Raw genomic sequence first — 22,227 nt, 5'->3', positions numbered from 1 at the left:
AGTGAATCGCCTATACCAGTGTAGAGGAAGAGCCAGAGACAGGGTATGATTAGATGAATGGACAAATGCTTTTGCATTGACAATGATTGCTTCTCTGATAAACTTCTCGGCTTATAAGGTCGAAAGAGTGTTGGAATTAGGCTACACAACCGGTCCGGTTCTACCTGAGAACCGGACCGAACCGGTCATGGAAACAGGTCCAGTTCCCGGTTCAAAAAATCTGGTGCTGAACTCACCCATTCATCGGGGAACCGATGATTAGAACCTGTTTTATGAAGTTAGAAGAAGATGATTTTCCTTTCTTAAATGAACTTAATTTCTCTATTGCTTTATATTTCTATTTATTTTGTATCGATATTTTACTTTGAGCCATTTTGTTGCTCGTACTACTTTGTTGTAGCTATTATTTGTCTTGGTTTTTAGAAAAAATGAAGTAAAAAAAAGTTAGAGACCGGTTCCTGATTTACCTGAGAATTGGACCAAAAAAACAGGGTAGGTTTCAAGGCAAACAGAGTAGGTTCCAAATTCAAAAAACTGGGAATTGGTTCTAACAGAGGAAGTTTCAAATTCCAGGTCTGGAACATATCCACGAACCGATCACCTTTGGTTGGAACACTTCGATCAAGTTTAGGTATTCAAACGCCGTCGACTCCGGTGCGTACCTTCATTTATGTTTGCAAAAGGCCTTTCTTGCTAGATGAACAACAACCTGCTGATATCATGCTTCCGTACCTGCGAGAGTATTATGAACTTGTATCAGTTCCTTCTGATGCTCCTATTTTGTCGGCCATGAGACTTTCTATGGGAGATAACGCGTGGAAAAATTAGTTAAAAAGTTGCATGTTTAACTGTTGATCCACTCACATGTTGCATCTGTTAGTAGTTGTTGATATCTGCTAGAGGGTAATCTTTGATGGATCCTTGGTTGCAAGTACTTGAATGAGCTGAATCTACGTAATTATTTTACGATGGTAGCAATATGAACCACTCAGATCTGCATCTATGTTTCGGCTGACAGACATGTCTCATTATCCCATCAGTGGAAGAACAAGAAGATGGATTAAAAGCGGCAGTGAGCCCCCTGTTCCTTTCTCTTTCCCGCCCTTCATTTTCTGGGACCCATGATGATATGAACATGCTTTCCTTCCGTTCCTGCTCTCATTCCTCGTTCTTCATTAATTATCTTGGTTGTTGTTTAGTCGCATTCTTTGTGGGAATAATTGGTGCTCTTGCCATTGACCCGGGGTTCCAACCTTAGTCCTGGATTTTGGGTCCCCTAAGCTGTGGGCGGATCGTGCATTGCATTTGCACTGTGGAGACAGGGCCTACCACCAGAAAGGTTCGAGTAGAAAACATTTTCATATCATGAGGTCCACCAGGTTAGTTTGACCGACTGAACATGTAGCACATGCGATCCGGTTACTTTCTCGCGATCTCCTTTCTGTTTGTCTTGATACGTCTTTAGCAAATCAAATCTTCCTTCTCATGTTCTTGATTAGATGTCGAGGTGAATTTTGCTGCGTCTTCTTCCCATGTAAAGTAGTCCCGCACTGATCAAAAGCAGAGGGTAAATTGTCTGTAAGCTTAAGCTTAGAGCCGGTGAAGATCACGTGGGTACGTCGGTTACTTGTTCGACAGCTGTTCGGTTACCGCATCGACGAGTCGAGTGCGGGATTCGTGCGCCCTCTATCTCGTGATTGAAATCGGGCTTATGGGGAAGATATCTCGCGATTGACGATGACGATCGATAATCTCATTGCTTTTGATGATTAATTGGACAATTAGTTGGGTGCATGTGCTGTATACATATGGAGCAGTAACTAAACTATATATGTAGATGCACGAGGTGGGTCGCTCTAAGACTCGGACTTTCACTGCGACCAGATCTTTTCTAGGACCAGACAAAAGACCATGATGATTTACCCAAAGCTTGGTCGAGCGGGCATTTTCACCTGTGAAATGCTGTTTGCTACAGGTGCGTGTGCAGTTCTTTGGCATCTCTTTTGGGACGGGAAAAGTTAAAAAGTGCTAAGGGGGGAAGGAGAATCCTCTAGTATTGTTTGACGACCTTTGGAATGGCGACTGTTGAACTTCCCGCTCATTTAGTATTCCTGCTGAACCGCGTTCGTCGAGCTTTTGGTGTCTGGTTATAGTGTAATCTCACCGTAGAAAAGGAGCCGAAGCTCCTATAAGTTCTCCACGGCCTGTTCATTTGATATACAGGGACGATGGACTCTACGAATGTATTTCTTATTTTTACGTGCCGATGCTTGCCTATTCTCCTACACCTTTTGTATCTTTATCTTTCACAGGAGAAGGGAATACCCTTTAGAAGTTTTATATTTAGATGATCTCGAGATCCGAATAAAGATCGAAATGGAATCTTTTAAGGACATCCTCGGGTCCAAAAAGGTCGTTTACTACTAGTGTGTGCCGGCATCTCTCTTGGGACGGGGAAAAGTAAAAAAAAAAAAACTGTGAAAAGGGAATGGGAATCCTTTAGTATCGTTTGATAACTTTTCGGGATGGCGACTGTTGAGCTTCCCTGGTCAATCAGCATTTCTGCCAAACCGTCTTCATCAAAGCTTTGGCCTTATTCCTTCCCGATTTTCCTCGTTATTTTAAGGCAATGATGCTTTTCTATGTTCAAGAATTCGCTCGTTAGGAACAAGGACAGGATGAAAACCATTAGATTCTTTCCTTTTTTTTTTCTCTTTCCTTTTTTTTATACGATTAATTAATCAGTGAAACGACGTTCACAACCGAAGGGGTTAGAGGTGGAGAAGTATTCGGAATCCAATTCGCCGGCTCCGGAAGAGTATGACATAAAATAGAGAATCGGTGAGACAAAAACTCACGGGCCGAGGGATAGCAAAACCTTCGACATGTCGGATGGTTTGGTCTTATATGTCAATGAGTTCCGTTAACGAGCACTTTCGGAACTCTTGTAGAACGTACTTAACCACGACATGTTCGATCTTTGGAAAACCATCGGTCGCGCGTGTCACGACGACAGGGCACGTCGAAAAGCGACAATGCAACCTTATTTTGGTTATCTAACAATCGGCAGATCGAATTTATGAAATGGGTACTTACACATATATAGAGGAAAAGGAAAGAGGCGGTGAGCTAGGGCGGGTCACGCGTGGGTCGGATCGGGTCGGATCGGAGTGGAATACGAAGTCCCGATTCGGTCCAGCTGGACCCGGACTTTATAATGAAGGATGGCGATACCTTTCGGTCGCTAATCTAATCCACGTAATAACGAAGGGAGGGAGGGAGGGTCCATCGTAGTAATCATGGTACTAATTAATCATTTTTTCTATGCGCAGATGCCCCACTTCCATTTGAATTTTTTCTCCTTTGCTCTTCTCGACTGTTGATTTCCTCCTCCTTCCCCCTTCGATAACTCAGCCCCCAAAAGGGGTCACTTGCGTGGTGTATTACAACTAAGAAGAATACGACATCACAAACTAAGTACAGTCTAATTGCCGTCTAATCTGTCTTAAGATAGAGATTAGGTATCCTTGTTTTTCTCCTCTCGTTTTTTTTTCCTTTCGTTTTGGCCCGATCGTCGTGAAAAGGGTTCGGTTCGGATTATGTTTTTTTCCCCCGTTATGAAATCTCCAGATCCCCGGATCGTGCCCGGTCCGGCTCGAGTCGGAATCCGGAGACATTCGAAGATTGGGTCGACGACTGTTTCGAGTGGATTTACTCGATCGTGCCGTCGTCCATCGCCCGAATCCGGAAGATGCCCCCGAATCCGGTACCGTGCGGCATTCCGGTGCGTAACGATAAAAATTGATCTGAGGGTACTCGAATCATTAGACTGATTAAGGAGACTTAAAAGGCATGAATGAAGGAGTGTTCTTAGGTAAAAGGTGCTTATTAAAACCATTGTGCAAATTTGGCCCCACCAAAAAGAAGAAAAAGATTAAATTAAAACCAAAACGCCCCGCGCAAAATGATGGACCACCCGTTCCCCCTTTTCCTTTTCACGACCCATACATTAAAATCAAAATAATTAAATAAATAACAAATTAACCAAAAGGCCACTTAGAAAAAAATAAAAAATAAAATAAAATAAAATTTTCTTCCTTTCTTTTTAATTAACCACCCAACAACACCAGACTCTCTCACTCCTACTCCTGTAAAGAACAAACGAACCACATCTACTCTCTCTCTCTCTCTCTTCTGTCTCTGTCTATTGCCTCGCAACTTCGGGGGCGAAAAAGCATGGAAAAGGAGGCGAAAGGGGAGGGAGGATTGTCGATCTGAACTCGCCAGAAGGAAAGAAACCCATTTTCTATGAGTCGTTGCGGAGCCGGAAAAAGCGGGAAAGTTTTCTTTTTGTCCTTCGGAAGGAACAGAGCATAGTTAGGGAGTGAGTGAAAGGAGTGAGTGGGTGAGTGTGTGTGTGTGTGTGTGTGATCGGTGGTGATCATGGGGGGTGTGACGTCCTCGATGGCGGCCAAGTTCGCCTTCTTCCCGCCGAGCCCGCCGTCGTACAAGCTGGTGACGGACGACCTGACGGGGCTGCTGCTGCTCAGCCCGTTCCCGCACCGGGAGAACGTGGAGGTGCTGCGGCTGCCGACGCGGCGGGGGACGGAGGTGGTGGCGGTGTACGTGAGGCACCCCATGGCCACCTCCACCCTCCTCTACTCCCACGGCAACGCCGCCGATCTGGGCCAGATGTACGAGCTCTTCATCGAATTGAGCATCCACTTGCGCGTCAATCTCATGGGGTACTGTTTTTGCAGCTCGCTCGCCCCTTTTTCTTAAATGGCTCTCGTTCTTGGTGTGTAATTTTTGAGCTGAGAGGTTACTGTTTTTTGGACTTTTCGGGCTATTCCTGAACCTGGGTTTTGCTTCTTTTTTGTATTTCTTTCCTGTTTTGGGGGGGCTCCCGTTTTGCTAATTTTTGCCGTTGTGTGGGAATTGTGTAGCTTTTGGTTTTCTTTGTAAGCTGGGAGAATTTGTGGGGGATTATGTTGAGCATTGAGCTGGTAATTATGGGAAATTCTTTTTCGGAGGTGGAGATTGAGTTGATCTGGTATCTAGCTCTTGTTAGATCCCTTTTGAAGCCTGGACGGTTGAGGAGTTGAGCTGATTGAAGTGTTCGGAGAAATGATAAGCTAGATTTGTTATCCACTGGTGGATTCAAATTTCGAACTTGATGTTGCTTGGATGATCGGGTTCCTATCTGTTGTTTTCTTGCTCTGCTTACCTTATTTAGAAGTATAGCTACATGTGATCTTTTACTCTATCATCAGCTTACAAGGACTGGTGAGACCATTTTAGTGTTTAGGCAATGGACTAATCTTCACTGTAATCAGCATTGGCTCACTGAAAGCTCAGTTTTTCTTGTGTTCGGTGGAAAACATCTTTTTCTGTGTCTTGCATTAACAGTTGGTTCTCTTGGAGTTTAGGTAAAAATTTCGTGAAAATATCCTAGAGATTAGTTTAGTTTTTATATAACAGAAATCGGTCAATGTCTACATTTGCAAGCGATCCATAGAAGTGTCGTTCAAGTTGGTGGTTTTGTTTACTTTATCAGCTATGTATATAAGCGAGAGGGTTTAGTTAAAGTCATCAATTGCGCCGTCGGAGTAATATAAAGTTCTGACATACTTTTTCGAATTTTAACAGCATTCATAATTGCGAAATATATGTTTTTGCGATAATTTAAAGCTAGAAGTAGCTAAAATAATTCCAGTAAATTTAAAATACACCTTCCTCTTGGAATCTGACTTTGATAAGCTCTATTCAACTGGTTTCTATGCAAAACAATACTCTGTATGAAGAATGCATATGGACAGCACAAGTCGTGTGAGATTTTGCCAGCTTGCATTGTTGTAGCTTCGAAGTAGTCTTTTTATTATTTCCACTTGAAGTCATGGCTAATCTTTTTTTATTCTTCGCATTGAACATCTAGACTTGAGTCCTCAAGAGGTTTCAAATTTCTTACTAGGATGTGAAAATATTGAATCTCCAGGTCCATGTTCAAAAGTATGTATCGCAGAATACATAATTGAATTTTCAATGAATGATGCGAGTTCTAATGATTAACATAACTTCTGCAGGTACGATTATTCAGGGTATGGACAATCATCTGGAAAGGTGTGTTAGAATCCGAAGAAAATTTTATCAAGTAAATAAGTTTGTTGCACATTTAATATGCTTTCTGTGGAAGCTAAAAAGCTTTATCTTGAAGAGAAAAGCTTTTCTGAAGCCAATCCCTTACATTGTCGCAGCCAAGCGAGCAGAATACTTATGCGGATATAGAAGCTGCATACAAGTGTCTCGAAGATAGTTATGGCGCTAAGCAGGAAGATATCATCCTTTATGGACAATCTGTTGGTAGCGGCCCCACTGTGGATCTTGCTGCAAGACTGCCTCAGCTAAGGGCTGTTGTTTTGCACAGCCCTATACTTTCTGGTGTGAGAGTCATGTATCCTGTAAAGCGTACATACTGGTTTGATATATACAAGGTAGCAATACTCTTGGTTTAATATTAATGTTTTTCCTCCTGCTCGAGGATTAATTCTTTCTCTCACTTGATATGACAATTTTGTTGCTTGGCAGAATATTGACAAAATTCCACTGGTTAATTGTCCAGTCCTCATCATTCATGTGAGTATATATTTATTCAATGGCTATATTGTGCTTGACTGGCAAACCGCCATATGCATGAATTGATCTAATGCAAATTAGTCTCTTTATGTTCCATGGAATCAGGATGACAACAACTCGATTTTTCTAAATTATGTGGAAATTCCTTGCGTGCAGACAACTAACCACTTGCTGTAATTTGTTTGATCTTTTCTCACATTCTGATACCACCCTTTTTGCTGCTTCTCTTTGTTCTTTGAAGCTTGAGTTGTCAGACATGTAGTTATGTTTCTTCTTCATCAAGTGTTTGCTACCCTTTCTTTAGTATTCCAGAAAGGTAAGATCCACGGCATGCCTCGTGAGACATCATGTTTGGATACTGTCCTGTCATCCTGACCTTCAGTGCTGACATCATAAGCAATTACTAGCAATATTTTTCTTACATGACACGTTGTTCAGAAATTATTAGGGGAGTTTGGTACAGGCACTAATATGCATATGGACCATGGAGTATGGTGGGTTGCACCATATACCACAGTATAGATGTATTTACCCATAACATGCTGACCCAATGCTTTCTCCATGTCATCACATGCAGAGGAGCCATATCCAAGTGGAAGATGGCTGTTATTGCTTTAGTGTGGATAGTCGGATGATAATGTTATGGACTGTAGTGAAATTTCCTTCTCGAGGATAAAATATTCTGCATGCGTTATGTAGAACCTACTGTCCATTAGTAGCGGAAGGGATGAGGGGACATTTTTTGTGTCGTCTCTGATCTAACATAGTTGAGAAATTTAGCTCAATATTGCGGTGAGAACAAACTAGAAAATTTAAGGACAGATGCATTGTCAGAACAGGCATTGTGGTCCATCTAAATTTCTGCGGATGACCTAGACAGGACTTCTGTGCAATTTTCATTTATTTAAGAGAATTGGTTGTGCCTTCTGAAATTAGTCCTCTGTGAGCAAGTGCCCATGCAAATTAGCAGGTCTAGTCTGGTCTTCTTGCGTTGGAAAATTATAGAACATCAACTGAAAGTTGCATTCGATTGTGTGTTTCCTCTTATATAATTTGCTCGAAACAGAAAGCATACTTTAGACCCTTCTATTTTTGGGAAGAAATTCCCAGAAAGTCATTGTTCCAGTAATAGGAGGATAAAAACATCGCATTGAGACAATGGTAAGTTGAAGCAATGCTAATAGGAGTAGGCATATCGTAGCAAAGAAAGTGATCGGACCTCCTCTATATGAAATTGGAGATATCATTAATATTGTTATCCCGCTCTTGGCTTGCATAGTGCTTTTTTCTGTTCTTTTGTAGTTGAAGACCTCGTTTATTTTCATGTTTGTACAGACGAATGCTTAAAACAATTTTATACCATTTACAGGGAACTGCAGATGAAGTTGTCGATTGCTCCCACGGGAAGCAACTATGGGAACTGTGTAAGGAGAAGTATGAACCCTTATGGATTAAAGGCGGAAATCACTGTGATTTAGAGCTCTACCCTGAATATATAAGGCATCTTAAGAAGTTCATAACTACTGTCGAGAAGTCTCCTTCCCAAAGATACAGCTCCAGGCAAAGCACGGATCAGTTTGAACAGCCCCGCAAGAGCACTGATGTGTACGAAGTGTCTAGAAAGAGCACCGACAGGAGAGAGAAGCCGAGGAAGAGCACGGACAGGCCTGAGAAGCTGAAAAATCAGGGTCTCAGTGCTGATAAGCTTGAGAAATTACGAATGTCTTTTGACCACATGCAAAGGTCCCGGAGAAGTGTGGATTGCCACGAGAAATCCAGAAAGAGCATCGATCACCAGTTGGAAAAGGCACGGAAGAGCGTCGACCGGTTGGATCGGATACGAAATGGATAAGATTTTAAAACAGATACCAGAAGCGAAACACAGCAACCCGATCATCCTATCTTGTCAAATTTACCACTGTGTAATTTTATGCATGACCTTGGTTGTGTGGGCATTATTGGTTTACTTGGATTATGTTTTCTCTGGTTGTGTAGTTGGCTCCGGCTGTGGGATCTCTATATCACTATGGCAAAAAGAAAAGAGGTTTTGGCGTTTAATTGAACACCTGGTGACTCCAATGCTGGCTTTCCTTGTTCTTTTCTCAGTCTTCATAGACTCCGCAAGGTCTTCCTCATCCGAATGGCATCAGGTTCTGATAAATTTCTTAAGCATTAAATCTACCACGAGTTTCTTAAATGATATAAACCTTAGCAAAAGTCTTTCGAGTAACTTCTTCGTTCTCAAACCAGAACATGGATTTAAACTCCATAATCTCTGATAATGCAACAAAACTGAGGCAAGCCAGCACAGAATTTATCGAGTTATTTTGCTTCTATGAACCCCTCAACCAGCACCGATCCAGTTTTCAGAGTATAATTAAGGCCATATAGACAAAATAAGCTCAGAATAAGCAAGAGCATCAATTTCTTCAAAGAATAAAAACTTTTCTCAGCACAGTAAACAAAAACAATAAGTTTTACTACAGTAAACCTCCTGGACAAACAATCGTCATCCTTTGACCTAAAAAATTGGCATCAATGCTGCCGGGTGAAAGCAATAAACAATAGACAATTATGGGATGCTCATCTTGCAACAGTTTGATAGGGAAAAGTAAAAAGAGGAAAGAAAATGGAAGCCATAAAGACTTCATTTTGGTTGTTCTATTCCTCTGCGACTAAAGATTCGATCCGCATTCCAATCTGCTTTGAACTCCAGTGTTCATTGAAAGATTCTAGGAATAATAATTCCACTTGATTGGCATCAACAAGCGCCAGAAACCACAAAATCACGGAGCTCTATCAAATGGCTTCGTATCATTGTAACAGACATCCCACACAGCTTCCATCGCATCCTTTGCAGCTGCTTCTGAGCAGTGAGGATTCGCAGTAACCGACTTCATTACTCTTCTCCTCACACATTCCTTACAAATGTCAAGACAAGATGAGCATAACAGACATGATCAATCAAACGCTCAAAAAGTACAAAGTATTGCTCATGTAGTTCATATGGAAAAGGAAGACCATATCTGAAAGAGCACTGAGCAAAGTGCTGAGAACCTTCCGACCAAAAAAAAAGAAGTGCTGAAAACCTTAATTGCATTGCATTATTTGCTGAGCATTCAGTAGTTGCCTAAGAATTAGACAGTAATTAACGAGAAAATAATGGTCACAACCCGATACAAGTGAATGGAGACATACAATATGCAAATGGACCTCAAGATTTCAATGAAGTAAATAGGCTAGGAAATTTACAACACAAGTTTCAGTACGACGATTTGCTCTGCTCTTCCTTTTTGGGTTTGAACATGAGAGAAGGGCTCAGATTATTAACAGCATTTTGTTGGTCTGTAACTGTAAGAAACTAAACTGAAAGGTCCCCACTTTTTTCATGTGATCTGATTCTCTACAGACTTTCCTCACCACTAGTCCCAAATTGAACAAAAAAATTGCAAGTCTCCTTCTTCATCTAAATTTCTTTTTTGCAGCCTCTGCTTAAATATTTGATAGCATCATCATTGTCATGGCCTGGACCAGAATGTTTCCTAATTGCCAAAATTCTGAAGTAAAGCTCCATAAGAAGGTCTCCAATCAGAAAAACAAAACGAGAAAGAATGTTTCAATAAGCAACTGTCAAATAAAACCATACACAAGTATATTCTAATTGCATATAGCACACTCAGATATTGTAAGACTTGACAAACAGCAGTCCTTCTATGATAGAGTGTGGAGATGTATAGGCCTAGGTAAGTTGCCCAGATGCATAAGATACGCTGCAACTAGAAGAATCCAAGGGCCTTCACTAGAATTAAGGGCAATTGGTCCCTATGCAGCCATTTGTGTCCAGGTACGCATACACATTCCAAATGCTTCAAAACTGACAAAGAGCACATTGTACTCCCTATTTCACGCATTTTTATATCAGGAATGGATTTTTGGGAAAGACAAGTAAATTTCAATTTACCTGCTCATGACCACGTATCTTCATGTAACCCCGCAATAGCTCCCGTTTGTAGTGACAATCACCGCTTAAATGGCCGGCACGTATCTAATTATCAGACATATTCACCAAAGATATAAACAGCCCTGTTTAAAGGCTGCATCTCCCAAAAGCAAACGGCAGTTACAAGAATTGATTATCATACCTCGCTACAAGCGTGATGGGCACAATTACTCCAGTCCAAATTTGCAGCTCGGCACTCATCATACGCATGAATGAGTTCATGTATGACTACTTGATTTACATCATCTTGGAGTTCCATGTGGTTACTACACACGACTATCTGAGAAAGCGATGTGGTGCTCATGAATGACAGCTCATCACATCAAACAAAAGAATGAAACATCGAAAAAGAGAAAAGAGATTCTGACAAACAAGGTTTGAGGAAATACGAGAGGATATAAACTGAAAACCAAATTTCACCCGACAAGTTCATCAGACTTCAAAAGCTTGGTATACGGTACAAGCTAAGCTTGACGAACTCAAACACCAACAGCCTCTTTATTCCTCTGCTCTTATCACCAAGGTGATTATCTAACAGATCCACCAAATTATATGCGAAGAACGAAACTTTCAAGAGTTTAGCATTAGACCCATTATGTATACACATGGATCGACTTCATTTCCAATGATGTATGCAGGTAATTCAAACTCATATACCCCTAGGCCCGGCATGTAGCCGCCGCTGACTTTCCCGTCGCAGTTAACAGCCTTGATGAAGTTGTCCCCCAGCGCGCACCCCGCCTTCTCCAACTGCTCCTTCAGGAATCTCACCATTGGAGCTGCACAAACGACACGCGGGAAGATTTCAAACGGAGGTCCGAAGACGACGAGGCAAATTCCATAGCTCCACGAAGCTATAAAGCGATTGTCCTCAAGCTCTTCACTTTCCACACGGACAAATGATCGCTGAAAGGGAAATTGAACAGAAAAACAACATGGCAACAGGACGTCGTCTTCCCCCATTTCACAACGCGAACTCTCGAGCAAAGCAATCGAAAGCGAAGGAACGAGAAGGGCGAAATCCCTAAAACCCTAAACCCTACTCGGAGCCTAAAGGTGAGATCTTTATCCTGACGCGCGAATGAAGGAGATGCAAACGAGGCGGGGAAGCGGCAAATTTGGATGGGGGATTCTTACTTCGGAGGCTCCTCTGGATCATCTCCTCGCACTCCTTCACCGTTCTGCCGCCGTCGGCGGCGGGAGAGGGGGAGGAAGCCGCCGGCGGGGGCTCCTCGGCCATCCTCTCTCTCTCTCCTCTTGTGTTCGGGTCAACTGGCGGGTCCGAAATTTGCAATTTGACGCGTTTTTAGATAATAAAGGAAAAAAACAAGACATCAACTTTTGTCCGGAAGAGCCCTGGCCCCAATTTTCAAATGTCGCGTAACAAGATATCAACGGTCATCCAGTAAATTTGACCCAAAATTTCAGTGTCGCATAAAAGTAGGAATGTCAAAATGAGTTACACACCTATATTCTAATTCACATTAATGATCGGATACAAATTAATGGTCACAAAAAATATGGTAATAGAATGTCGTCTTTCGAATTCACCGTATAAACCCTTAAGTAATCGAAGCAAAGAAGCGAGAGAGGCGAAATCCCTGAAACTCTAAACCCTACTTGGAGCCAAAAGGCGAAATTGTTAAGCATGGAAGTGCAAATGAAAACCAAAATGAGGCGTGGAAGCGGCAAGTCTATGGGCATTGTCACATCGAAGACTCCTCTGGATCATTGCCTCGCATTCCTTTACCGCTCCGCAGCCGTCGGCGGAGGGAGAGCAGGAGTAAACCGCCGGCGGTGGCTCCTCTGCCATCATCTCTCTCTCGCCTCTTGTGTTCGGATCAGCTTGCAGGTTTGAGTTTGGCTATGTGTTATTTTTTGACGGGGTTTCAAAAAACAAAAAATCGAAAGAATAGGGAAAGACTAATAACAACTTTCGTTCGGAAAGAGGGTTGACCCGACTTTCAAGCAATCCGGTAGATAATTTTTGACACAAAATTCCAAAGTGTCGTGCAAAAGGCACCAAATCATATTGAGAGAGAGAGAGAGAGCAATGCGAATTGGGGCTTAGGATTAGGGTTCTTCACAAAATCATATTGAATGTCGAAAGTTGGGGAAAATTTGGCGAATGTGCTCTTACTTTGTGAAGATCCCCAAGCCCCCAATTCACGTATTGGTTCGAACCAATATGGAAGCAACATATGCTGACATGGCACTTGCTACATATGTTATGTCATGATCCATTTGTCATCTCAGACACCATGCACACACATTTTGACTAAAATTCTATCGAAGGTTTAAATTTTCTTTCAAATATAAGTTCATGCATTTTCATGCAACGCTTGAAAATTGAGGTCTGGATCGAAATTTAGTCATTTTTTTTACTACAACTAGGTTAGTGAGCAACATTTTGTCAGTCTGCAAGAAGCGAAACGTTCCCAACCCCAAACTGAAGTATAGAAATGCAAGTCTCTTTCGTCAGCTCAATTCCTATTTACTGCCTCAACTTAGATATTATACGGCATCGTATGGCCGGACTATATTGAAATTTTGCGGAAAGTTTCAGCACTATATTGACAAAATCCGAAAAGTTTATAACCGAATCGACATCCGTATAACATGTTTAGAATTGATTGGGTAATTGTCCATGACAGATCACATAAGATGCAAGCCAAACCTTGGTCGATAACATAAAAAATGGAGTATGTCCGTACTTATTGTCTACATGAGGTACCATGATTCCATATTGTACCAAAATTTAGAACAAAAGGCATCGCAATATTCATAACATATCTTATCATACTTTCTGCTTTGCTTATTCTTGTCACCACACTCCCTCACGTCGTGACATAAATCTCGGCATTCGTGCATCCGTTTCACGTAGAACGCCCGGAGTTCACGCTTGAGACGACTTGAAGAATCCGGGGCTGTCGCCATTCCAAACTCGAACAGCATGATGGCCACGAGCACTCCCGTAATCACTTGCTTCATGGACATAGTTTTTAATTCTGTGCAGTACCTGCAATCACAAGCTAAGATTAATTTTCTAAAATCATGGTCTTTGGTTGATTTAATTGTAGAAAGCTGCTACCATGAGAAAAAGAATTAAGAGCCCGGGATAAGAATAGATAATTAGCCTAATTCTCTAGAAAACCCTCAATTTTAGGTTTAGTTCCAATTTTACCCCGAACTTTTTTTGTCTTGGAGAAAACCCCAAACTTTAGGTTCAGTCCCAAATTTATTCCGAACTTTGGTTTGTCTAAAAAAATTACAAATTTTCAATCTATTGTCAAATCTCCCACCGTCGTGGCATTTCCACATCAATAATAAATCCGCATCAACTAAGTGACATGGAAAGTTATCTCCAAAATGAAACCGTTCTAGGATATGAAAATTAAGAACAACTAACGGCAATGTTTGGACAAAGGGTTAATGGAGGCAGATTTGGGAGAAGAGTAAAAATTTGTGATTTTTCTCCTAGACAAAAAAAAAACAGTCTGGGATAAATTTGGGACTGGACCAAAAGTTTGGGGTTTTTTTTAGATAAAGAAAAGTTTGGGGTGGATTTTGAACTGGATCTAAGGAGGTTTTTTTTTAAGGAATTAGACAAATTTATTGTTATTGTAGCTCCCCCACCTATACAATCTTGACTGAAAAGTGATTTTTTATTATCCTATTCGAAACAGCCATTTTTATAGGAGTAGAGGGATGAAAGTTTAACGCCTGTATTTATTGAGGAGTTATTAGATTTTCTTTCAACAGTCCTTCGTAATATCAGTTATAATCCGCACCGTCCAATATTCTAACAATTGGATGTTTTTTTCTATAAATATTTTATAAATTTGTTTTATTCATGACTATCTTGCTAATAAGATTATTAATTGGAAAAAGAAGAAGAAGAGAAAATAAATAATTCACATTGATGAATGGAGGCCTGATGTGTGCCCCCGTTTAATTTCCTTTGCAATTAATTTATTCGCGCAATTGTATTGATTAGAGCTGCATTATCTTAATCCTATAATCCGACCTTAATTTATATATCCGTTATTATCATCAACATATCTCCAAAAAAGAATGAGCAGAAGATAAGAAAATCTGTCGAGAAGTAGTACATTATCTTATTATAGATTATAAACGATACAAGCGATCACTTTTAGAAAAATGATTTCCGAATCATTCATCCTTTTTCGCGAATCAAACGCACCCTAATGTTTATTTAAAGCGGTACCTGGAAGTCTAACCCTTAGCAAACGTTGCCATGTGGGTCAAATAAATGCAATATGCCTCTTCCTCTTCCATCTACTGGCAATGAAGCATGCCGCTCCGGCAAACATTCCGTGTGGGTAATTAACGTTTTCTTAATTTGGTAAATATGTTATTAAAGCTAAGGGTCTGCAAAACGGACCGCCCAAACTGGGAACTGCTCCAACCAGAGTCCAATTCCCGTGAGTATCGGTTCGGTTCCCAATTTCTAAAAGTGGAACCGGTGTCTGAGCGGCTCGGTTCACAATTCCAAAGGGGAACCGGACCGAACCAGACCGGACTGACTACATATTTTTTTTTTATTTCTTCTAAAAAATTAATAAAATGTGAACTAAACCTAAGTGAACTTCATTGACATAAATTTGTTGACAAAAATTAGTAAAATGTGAACTAAATCCTACGTAATCAGTCCACAATTCTTAATTTTGGAAACCGGGAACCGATCGCCCTAGTTGGAGAGCCCAAAGCCATGCCTAGAAAAAAAGTTGCCCCTAGGGTGAAAAAGTCCGACCCTTTAATTCCACTTGACCAGAGACCTTTTCCTTATGAAGAACTGAAGAAGTACAAGCATGCATAAACTCCCATGGAGCTATCTTTAATCCCACTGGATGTATTTTCATAACATAGTTATCCAGTGGGATCAAATTGGGAAGACTGTCACGTCTGATAAAGATTAGTTGTATTGTAGTCCATTGCTAATTAAGATCGGACAGCACAATGATATTAGAAAAATGAGAACGTAAATCGCAGCTCTTTGTTTCTCTCGTTTTACTTAGATGGCTGGAGTACTTCTTTGTTGTTTTTGCTTAGAGCGTATTTAACAAAAAAGAAAAAAACACATGTTCATAGTTACCATTTTAAGTTTCTTGATTCACTTCACTATTTCGTCTATCCCATTCAAAATATGATACTCATAATTGAAGAAAACATTGATCATGTTTGTATAGTGAACATACTTCCGAAATTGAGCAACAAGAAACGGCGCTAGATATTATTTTTATATCACATGATATTCTACGATAGCAACTAGATCAACGTTTTGAAAAATCCCACAAGGTTACAGATATTGCATCACTCCATATACTTAGGCAACAGCCTCTGAGCTAAAAAGTGCTCGAACACATCGAGCGCTTGAGCAGGCGCATACATGGGGACGTCATGACCGCAGCCTCTGACTGTCGCGAAGATCATGCCTTCGTATATCTCAGACCAGCCGCCAATCTGATATCATGTCAATATCGACATCGGCCGTGAGCAAAGGGAAAGTTAATCAACCCCGGTTTAATCTGAGATGTGGGATCATTAAAGCAACGATTACATTACCTTGCTATTATGGCCCCAGGGATACCATTTTGCGTTCCTCTTGAGATGCAGCTTGGAAATAGCAGCCCGAGTGGCTACGAAGGGAACTGTTGCATCTGTATCTCCACTGATACAAAATAAAAAGAAAGATATTCAAGTTGAATAGAAGAGCTGCTTTAACTGCAAAAACACTATGAAGCAAAACATTATTTACTTATTTTTTTGACTTTCTGCTACGCTTCCAACTAGTTCACCATCTTGAAAAGAACAAAAGCCATAGAGCACAGATCGATTTTTGTTGCACAAGTCGGCACGTCGGTTTCCTTCTATTGATAATTTCATCATCAGTTACCTGTAGATCCAAATATGCAAGCCCGACTGGATGAGCAGCTTCAGGGTGGGCAACATCGACTGTTCCTTAGCAGGATGGCTGTAATTATGTTGTATAGGGCGACTGCAAGGCGAAAGAAACTAGTTTGATAAGACCTGACTGCTTAATCAAAGCTAAAACTAATCGGAAATGAGAAGGAGATAATGTAAGATAGAAGACAAAAACCTGCAGTGTGTCCATGCGGTGGGGATTGCATGGAAGGCTTCCTGCACGTCCTTTTTGTTCATGTACCTGGAGGTAATCCTTTCGAGACAAAACTTGGACCCCTTGTTCAAGAAAAATCAGTGTTAGAAATCTAGATATGGTACAGTGAGTATTTATCATTTGTTAGGTTACAAAGCACGGTGAAATAGTGAATAATTACCTCCTCCTCAGCTTCACAATCCGTCGAAAGTATATCAAATAGATTCACATTTCCAATTTCCTCTCGCAAATATGTTAAGTAGGGCTTGCATGCCTTCGCTCTATATGTCTTCGGAGAGCTGCACAAAGTACTTGACAGCCCTTGGTAAGTGTCGTCTGAGACGAGACCGTGGCTCCAGTAGTATAGAGCTCTGCCTTTCAGTTCGAACTCCAGGTCCAAGGTAGGATTACCCATCTGAAGGACATTTTTAAGAAGTTATTGGGGCTAGTGGTCACTAATACATCCGTAAACATTAAACATACACCTTTAGGAAATATACAAAGAATATGATTGTTTCAAGTACTAATCTGCTCCTCTTTTGTAATTCTTAATCATGCTTTAAAGATGAAACAGTTCTGCCCCCTCTTTACCAAAATGCCTTTGAGATTCATCACCGGATTAGCTTTCCTGGAGTTCTTCTTCAGAATGATCTCTGCCAACGACGGAACATAATGACCTGAGGTCAAAGATCAAAACATGAGTTTAGAGATTCGATCTGGGCTTTAGAAAGATGATAATTGAATGATACTTACCGGCGTAGCTTTCTCCAGCGATGTAGAAGGCTCGGCCTTTATACCCTGGGAATCTCTTGAACCATCCTTTCAGGAATGTATAAGCTTCATGGGCTAGAATTTCATTCACAGAAGACGAGGAAAGAAATTCATAATGAGCGAAAAAAAAGTCGCCAAACCTTGGTGAGGGAAAAGAAGAAAAACTTGGTACGGACCAGTGGGGTGGTCTCCATAACGAGTGAAGTTGTCAGTCGAGGAAGAAAAACCAACTCCTGCTGGCGAATCCAAGAACAACAAGTTCGCTTCTGCACGAAAAAACCAGAAATTTGAGTGAAAAAAATGGAGAAAAAAGAAGATATTACATAAATTTTGTATATGGACTCTGTTCATGTTTGCATGCGCACCTCGGTTCCATGAATACGGGTTGGTGACCAGTGTTTCGCCGTCGGGGGAGACTCGGAACGGACCGAGCTCCTGAAACGCGCCATAGCCGATGGAGGAGCACCCGGGTCCTCCGTTTAGCCACAGGACGAGGGGCTTCTTCCCGCCGTCTCCAACAGCTTCTACTAGCCAGTAGAAGAGAGACGCCCCCCTATTGACGGAGACGTAGCCAGAGAACTGGGCCACGTGCATCTCCGGCTGGCCCGGTAATCTGGCGATCCGGTCATTCGAGACCTCATCATCGACAGCTATCGTGGTCGCCGAAAGCGTGAGGACGAACACCAAGAGGAAGAAAAGACAGTGCGTCATCTATTTCATGGTTAGAGAGGAATTCAGAGAGAGGGATTGAGGGAGACGAGAGTGCAAGAGACTCAGGAGAGACCGAGAGACGAGAGTTGGAAAAGGCACTGTAAAGGGTTGGTCCTCAGCCATCAGGCGATTCGCTCAAGCTTTTAGCTTTGTTTGATGGGGTGCAAAATGTGTTGTCTTTGTGTATTTATATATAGGATGATCACACCAAACCTAAGCATGTCTTAAAAGGTTTTATTTTGATGATCGTCCGGATTCTCGAAATTATCAAGATATAAAACTTTCAGACGGTATTCTCTCCTCTCGCGAAAAGAAAAAAAGATTTGGGGGATTGGGGGTGTAGCGTGTTCGAACCGGACGATCGCAACCTATGAATAGATTAGGTTTATAGATCTTGCTATAACTGTGGATGTTTTGGAACGCGGTCAATAAATGCTGGCTGTGCATAGGCGTAACTAAGGGAAGACTTGTAAAAGTCCCTCTTTAATTGAATGCTGGATGGCGAGATGGTCCAAGTTCTTGTCCTCTTATCAATTGCTTTGAGCTATAGATGCACACCAACGTGTCAAAGATGTAAAATCCATTATCGGGTTGCAACCGAGAAAACTTTGGGATAAACATCTTAACTTCTAATTAAACTAATTGAATCTTATTTAGCTATATAATTATTATTAAAGTTATATTCTTAATGCTTCACAATTAGAAAAGGCCAAGCGATGTCATGTGTATACATATAGTGGTCTTACTAGTCCAATTCAATCTATGCCTTAGGCCTCCATCTGAGGCATAGATAGCGATCCGCACTTAGAACTGGTCTTAAATGTCTTACCGACAGAGTCTATGACTTAGGCCTCGATCTAGGCGTACATAGCAATCCATACTTAGAATTGCTCTTAAATGTCTTCCAGCACAAGAAATGGGTGCTCCGAAGGCAAGGTCCAAATCTTGAATTTGTTGAAGAATTGACAAATTTTTCAAGCAAAAAGCTTGGTTTCTCTCCTAAAAACCAGCTCTCGGCCACAACCCCCTTTCATTTCTCAAAATTAATTTTGTTTTGGGGGTCTGGCCGAGACTTAGCAGCTAAGGGTTTACATTATTGGTCCCTTTTTGTCACATGGAAAAGTACTTCAAGTTCTCATTGGTCGCTTGTTATTTTCCAAAGCATTAATGACCTTCACTTCCTTGCTAGCTTCAGCTAACCATGTCATGGATTTAAAAGACTTCGTCTAATTTTTTTACCCGTTCACCCAACTAGCTGAATTAAATTAATTACGGAGTGTTTCCGTTGTACCTAAACAACTACACTTTCATAAATGTACAGTCATTGTGGTTAGCAAACGTTGCTATATAAACAGAAACTCATTTAATATATTTACGATTATTTAAAGTTTAGTAATTGTATACAACATTGTTCATAATGTGATAAATATCTCAACTTCTGATTATACTAATTAAATTATATTTGGCTTTGCTATTATTCTTACAGTCATATCGTTACAAGACAGCACCGCACACGTCCTTCGAAGAAAAGCCACATCGTGTTTCTAGTTGCACGAGAGATTGATCAATAGCCTCATGTTCGTTCACAGGTTGCCTTTTTCTGGCTTTTTACCAATCAAGTCTTATTTTATTTTTTGTCTTTTTTCAAGCTCAAGAGTAAAGAATGGGAAATGAAAAACCAAAGCAATGAATCCTCTTCAGATAGAAGATTCCGCAAAATAAAATAAGTAAAACATGGTACATGCATTTACAATCATTAATTTTTAGTATAAAAAAACACTTTAATTTCTAGTATTAAAAAAACGGATACAAAATGAACCCTCGAGATTGTGAATTGTTGACACTTTAAATTTTAGCGACCCATTTAATCATTAATTGCATTAAAAATTAGGTATCGATCTTGGCCCCTTAACAAAAAATATCATTAAATTATAGACATTAAAAGCATTTTAATTAAACCCATAGAGTTGCATCAGAGCTAATGGACCGGTACACGGAGGTCTTGAGCTTAATTGGATTAAATGGACTGAACCTATGGATTAAAAAATTCGGCCAATCCCATTCATTATCATGGCCGAAGTTTTTCCATCGAATTTGGGGGGGCATTTAAGTCTTTTCACGTCTAGGAATGAAGTGGTTATCAATTAAAATACAAATTTTCTTTTCAATCATTAACCTCAAACTCCCAGAAAAATCTCTCATCCTTCTAAGTAAAGGACACTGCCCAAAAATAAAACGAGGCCTCTTCCCACCACGCACGTCGACTTGCATGTAATAATAACACGATCACTACTCTCAAAACACGTACGTACGTTCACCAAAAATAACCTAAAAACCAAAATGGCTATTATCTATTTTAACCTACCTTTTAATCCCTATTTAATCCTCTCTTTCTCGTCGCAGATCTTCCCCTCTCAGATCTTCAAGCTCTCGCAGCGTTTCTCTACGTTCCTAGAGAAAGCTGCATTCTCTGAAATCAACCTCGAAACAAGAAAAGAAGAAGGAAGTTCTTCGTTTCGTTTTCGTTTTGGAGTCGTAATTCTCTAGCTAACGAAGATATACTGCGGTGAAGATGGCTAGTCGACTTGTGGTGCTTGCCCTAGCTGTCGCGGCAATTGTCGGATCAGTCTCAGCCGAGGCGACCGCAGCCACGCCTGCTGCCGCCCCCCAAGGTTCCTTGTCATCATCCACTGCCTCGTCCCCCAAGGCATCGGCCCCTGCTGTGTCGACTGCCCCCGAGGCTTCCATGCCCCCGCCCGTCTCCGAGGCTCCTCAGGCCTCCTCCGCCAGGTCTCCTGCTACCGCTGAGGCACCAGCATCGTCTCCCTCCAGCGACCTGTCGTCTCCGCCCGCACCCTCCAGCGAGGCCTCCGTTGCACCAGCGGCCAACGCTCCCGCCAGCAGCGGCACCTCCGCTATCAAGATCTCGGCCCCCACTGCTCTTGCTGCCGCCGCGTTCTTTTTCCTTTAAGTTGTAGGAGTCAAGATAAAGGTTGGTTTCGAGAGAAAATAGTTTCTGGGTTCTCTTTGTTTTGTGAGTTTGTTTCATGGTCTATTTCGTTCTGGTTTGACGTATAAGTTCAGAGAAGCTGATGCAAACATCGGCTCTTGAACGACGATGTAATTGTTTTGAATGTGTTTGAGTCCGGCAATTAGTGGCTCCTCAACACAAGCATTTTCAATTACAAAGAGACTAACGTTGCATAAAGTATTTAAAAAAAACTCGTTTTCCTTGCATTGCTTTGTCCGGCATTGTTCACGAAGCTTTCTCTTGTCCATCGAATTAATGGATTTACAATACTAGATTGATTATAACAAAGTTAAAGATGTTGGGTCGTGCGCATGAGATTGGATCAAACCAAGTGTAAAAATTGGATTTCCCTCTCTTCCTTGCGCGTGAGATACACACGCAATCAAAATTTCTTTCTAAATTTTCGAGCTGTTTCGTAATAAAGACGTTGCTAATTCTCCTATATGTATCGGCTTTCTCTTTGTTGTTTGATGCACGGAAAACAATATACGGAGCACTCTCTTTTTATATTCTCTCTACTGGTTTTACATGTTTCGCTATTGTTCATTGTTTCCTTCAACAGTGCCATGCGCACTATATCGAATAGTTCGTGAAATTTTGGATAGGTTCTGCTTTCTACACCTCTAAAAGATAGAAATTATCATTAAGAACAGTGCTTGCACGTCTTAAACGTTCACGAATTTTGTACTTTCTTACGATGATTCTCGGGATTTTCACGACAATTAACCTCTCAAATCAACCATTGACCAACTTGAACTTGACTTTTAGAATCAACTCGAACAGGATATAATCGAAGATGAAAGCAAAACTGATCGGTTTTGTTGCCATAAGCAACAGTTTCTCATTTTAATGCTTGTTTGCCCATATTTACGTTGTGTGATATATAACTATGTAACATAGTTAAGCTCAAGCCAAGGTATGCCTATACTGAATTGATCCGTA

The 22,227-nt window shown here is 41.1% G+C and overlaps 4 protein-coding genes across 6 annotated transcripts; 2 read left to right on the top strand and 2 right to left on the bottom strand.

The window, feature by feature from the left end:
- Positions 1 to 4,188: 4,188 nt before the first annotated feature.
- Positions 4,189 to 8,696, top strand: LOC115672625 (uncharacterized). The gene is made up of 5 exons (XM_030594488.2): positions 4,189 to 4,745; positions 6,084 to 6,120; positions 6,255 to 6,491; positions 6,586 to 6,633; positions 8,003 to 8,696. Exons 1-5 carry the CDS (start codon positions 4,444 to 4,446, stop codon positions 8,483 to 8,485), a joined length of 1,107 nt encoding a protein of 368 aa, XP_030450348.1. The 5' UTR covers positions 4,189 to 4,443; the 3' UTR covers positions 8,486 to 8,696.
- A 587-nt stretch (positions 8,697 to 9,283) lies between these two features.
- Positions 9,284 to 11,925, bottom strand: LOC115672628 (mitochondrial inner membrane protease ATP23). 3 transcript variants are annotated; one of them, XM_030594491.2, is made up of 5 exons: positions 11,771 to 11,925; positions 11,291 to 11,412; positions 10,776 to 10,913; positions 10,595 to 10,678; positions 9,284 to 9,554 (listed from the first exon to the last, which is right to left on the bottom strand). In XM_030594491.2, exons 1-5 carry the CDS (start codon positions 11,871 to 11,873, stop codon positions 9,420 to 9,422), a joined length of 582 nt encoding a protein of 193 aa, XP_030450351.1. In that variant the 5' UTR covers positions 11,874 to 11,925; the 3' UTR covers positions 9,284 to 9,419. The 3 variants fall into 3 exon arrangements, with proteins under 3 accessions (XP_030450351.1, XP_056169902.1, XP_056169903.1); XM_056313927.1 differs by having other exon boundaries at positions 11,237 to 11,412; positions 11,677 to 11,812; XM_056313928.1 differs by having other exon boundaries at positions 11,677 to 11,805.
- A 4,042-nt stretch (positions 11,926 to 15,967) lies between these two features.
- On the bottom strand, positions 15,968 to 18,332 carry LOC115672465 (serine carboxypeptidase-like 28). Its single transcript, XM_030594277.2, has 9 exons — positions 17,909 to 18,332; positions 17,720 to 17,809; positions 17,526 to 17,618; positions 17,364 to 17,449; positions 16,954 to 17,187; positions 16,755 to 16,855; positions 16,551 to 16,652; positions 16,220 to 16,325; positions 15,968 to 16,117 (listed from the first exon to the last, which is right to left on the bottom strand). The coding sequence occupies exons 1-9, from the start codon at positions 18,252 to 18,254 to the stop codon at positions 15,968 to 15,970; spliced, it is 1,308 nt and encodes a 435-aa protein (XP_030450137.2). The 5' UTR covers positions 18,255 to 18,332.
- Positions 18,333 to 20,826: 2,494 nt separating this feature from the next.
- LOC115672466 (uncharacterized) lies at positions 20,827 to 21,225 on the top strand. The gene has a single exon (XM_030594278.2). It carries the CDS (start codon positions 20,827 to 20,829, stop codon positions 21,223 to 21,225), a length of 399 nt encoding a protein of 132 aa, XP_030450138.2.
- Positions 21,226 to 22,227: the final 1,002 nt, after the last annotated feature.

This window comes from Syzygium oleosum, unplaced genomic scaffold, assembly GCF_021117445.2.
Source record: "Syzygium oleosum isolate NSW1041296 unplaced genomic scaffold, Sole_v2.1 Sole_v2.08, whole genome shotgun sequence".
NCBI classification, from domain to species: Eukaryota; Viridiplantae; Streptophyta; class Magnoliopsida; order Myrtales; family Myrtaceae; genus Syzygium; species Syzygium oleosum.
The sequence above is the reverse complement of the archived record's forward strand: the minus strand, read 5'-3'. Positions and strand labels throughout refer to the sequence as shown.

What these genes read in the sequence shown, in the direction of transcription:
- LOC115672465 (XM_030594277.2), bottom strand. Translation starts at nt 18,254, where the DNA reads ATGACGCACTGTCTTTTCTTCCTCTTGGTGTTCGTCCTCACGCTTTCG. An exon ending in ATTGTGAAGCTGAGGAGGAG is followed by an intron (nt 16,856 to 16,953) that starts GTAATTATTCAC and finishes TTCTTGAACAAG; the next exon opens with GGGTCCAAGTTTTGTCTCGA. An exon ending in CCTGGGGCCATAATAGCAAG is followed by an intron (nt 16,118 to 16,219) that starts GTAATGTAATCG and finishes ACATGATATCAG; the next exon opens with ATTGGCGGCTGGTCTGAGAT.
- LOC115672466 (XM_030594278.2), top strand. Translation starts at nt 20,827, where the DNA reads ATGGCTAGTCGACTTGTGGTGCTTGCCCTAGCTGTCGCGGCAATTGTC.
- LOC115672628 (XM_030594491.2), bottom strand. Translation starts at nt 11,873, where the DNA reads ATGGCCGAGGAGCCCCCGCCGGCGGCTTCCTCCCCCTCTCCCGCCGCC. An exon ending in GCTACATGCCGGGCCTAGGG is followed by an intron (nt 10,914 to 11,290) that starts GTATATGAGTTT and finishes TCGCTTTCTCAG; the next exon opens with ATAGTCGTGTGTAGTAACCA. An exon ending in AGATACGTGGTCATGAGCAG is followed by an intron (nt 9,555 to 10,594) that starts GTAAATTGAAAT and finishes GACATTTGTAAG; the next exon opens with GAATGTGTGAGGAGAAGAGT.
- LOC115672625 (XM_030594488.2), top strand. Translation starts at nt 4,444, where the DNA reads ATGGGGGGTGTGACGTCCTCGATGGCGGCCAAGTTCGCCTTCTTCCCG. An exon ending in TTGCGCGTCAATCTCATGGG is followed by an intron (nt 4,746 to 6,083) that starts GTACTGTTTTTG and finishes TAACTTCTGCAG; the next exon opens with GTACGATTATTCAGGGTATG. An exon ending in ATGGACAATCATCTGGAAAG is followed by an intron (nt 6,121 to 6,254) that starts GTGTGTTAGAAT and finishes ACATTGTCGCAG; the next exon opens with CCAAGCGAGCAGAATACTTA.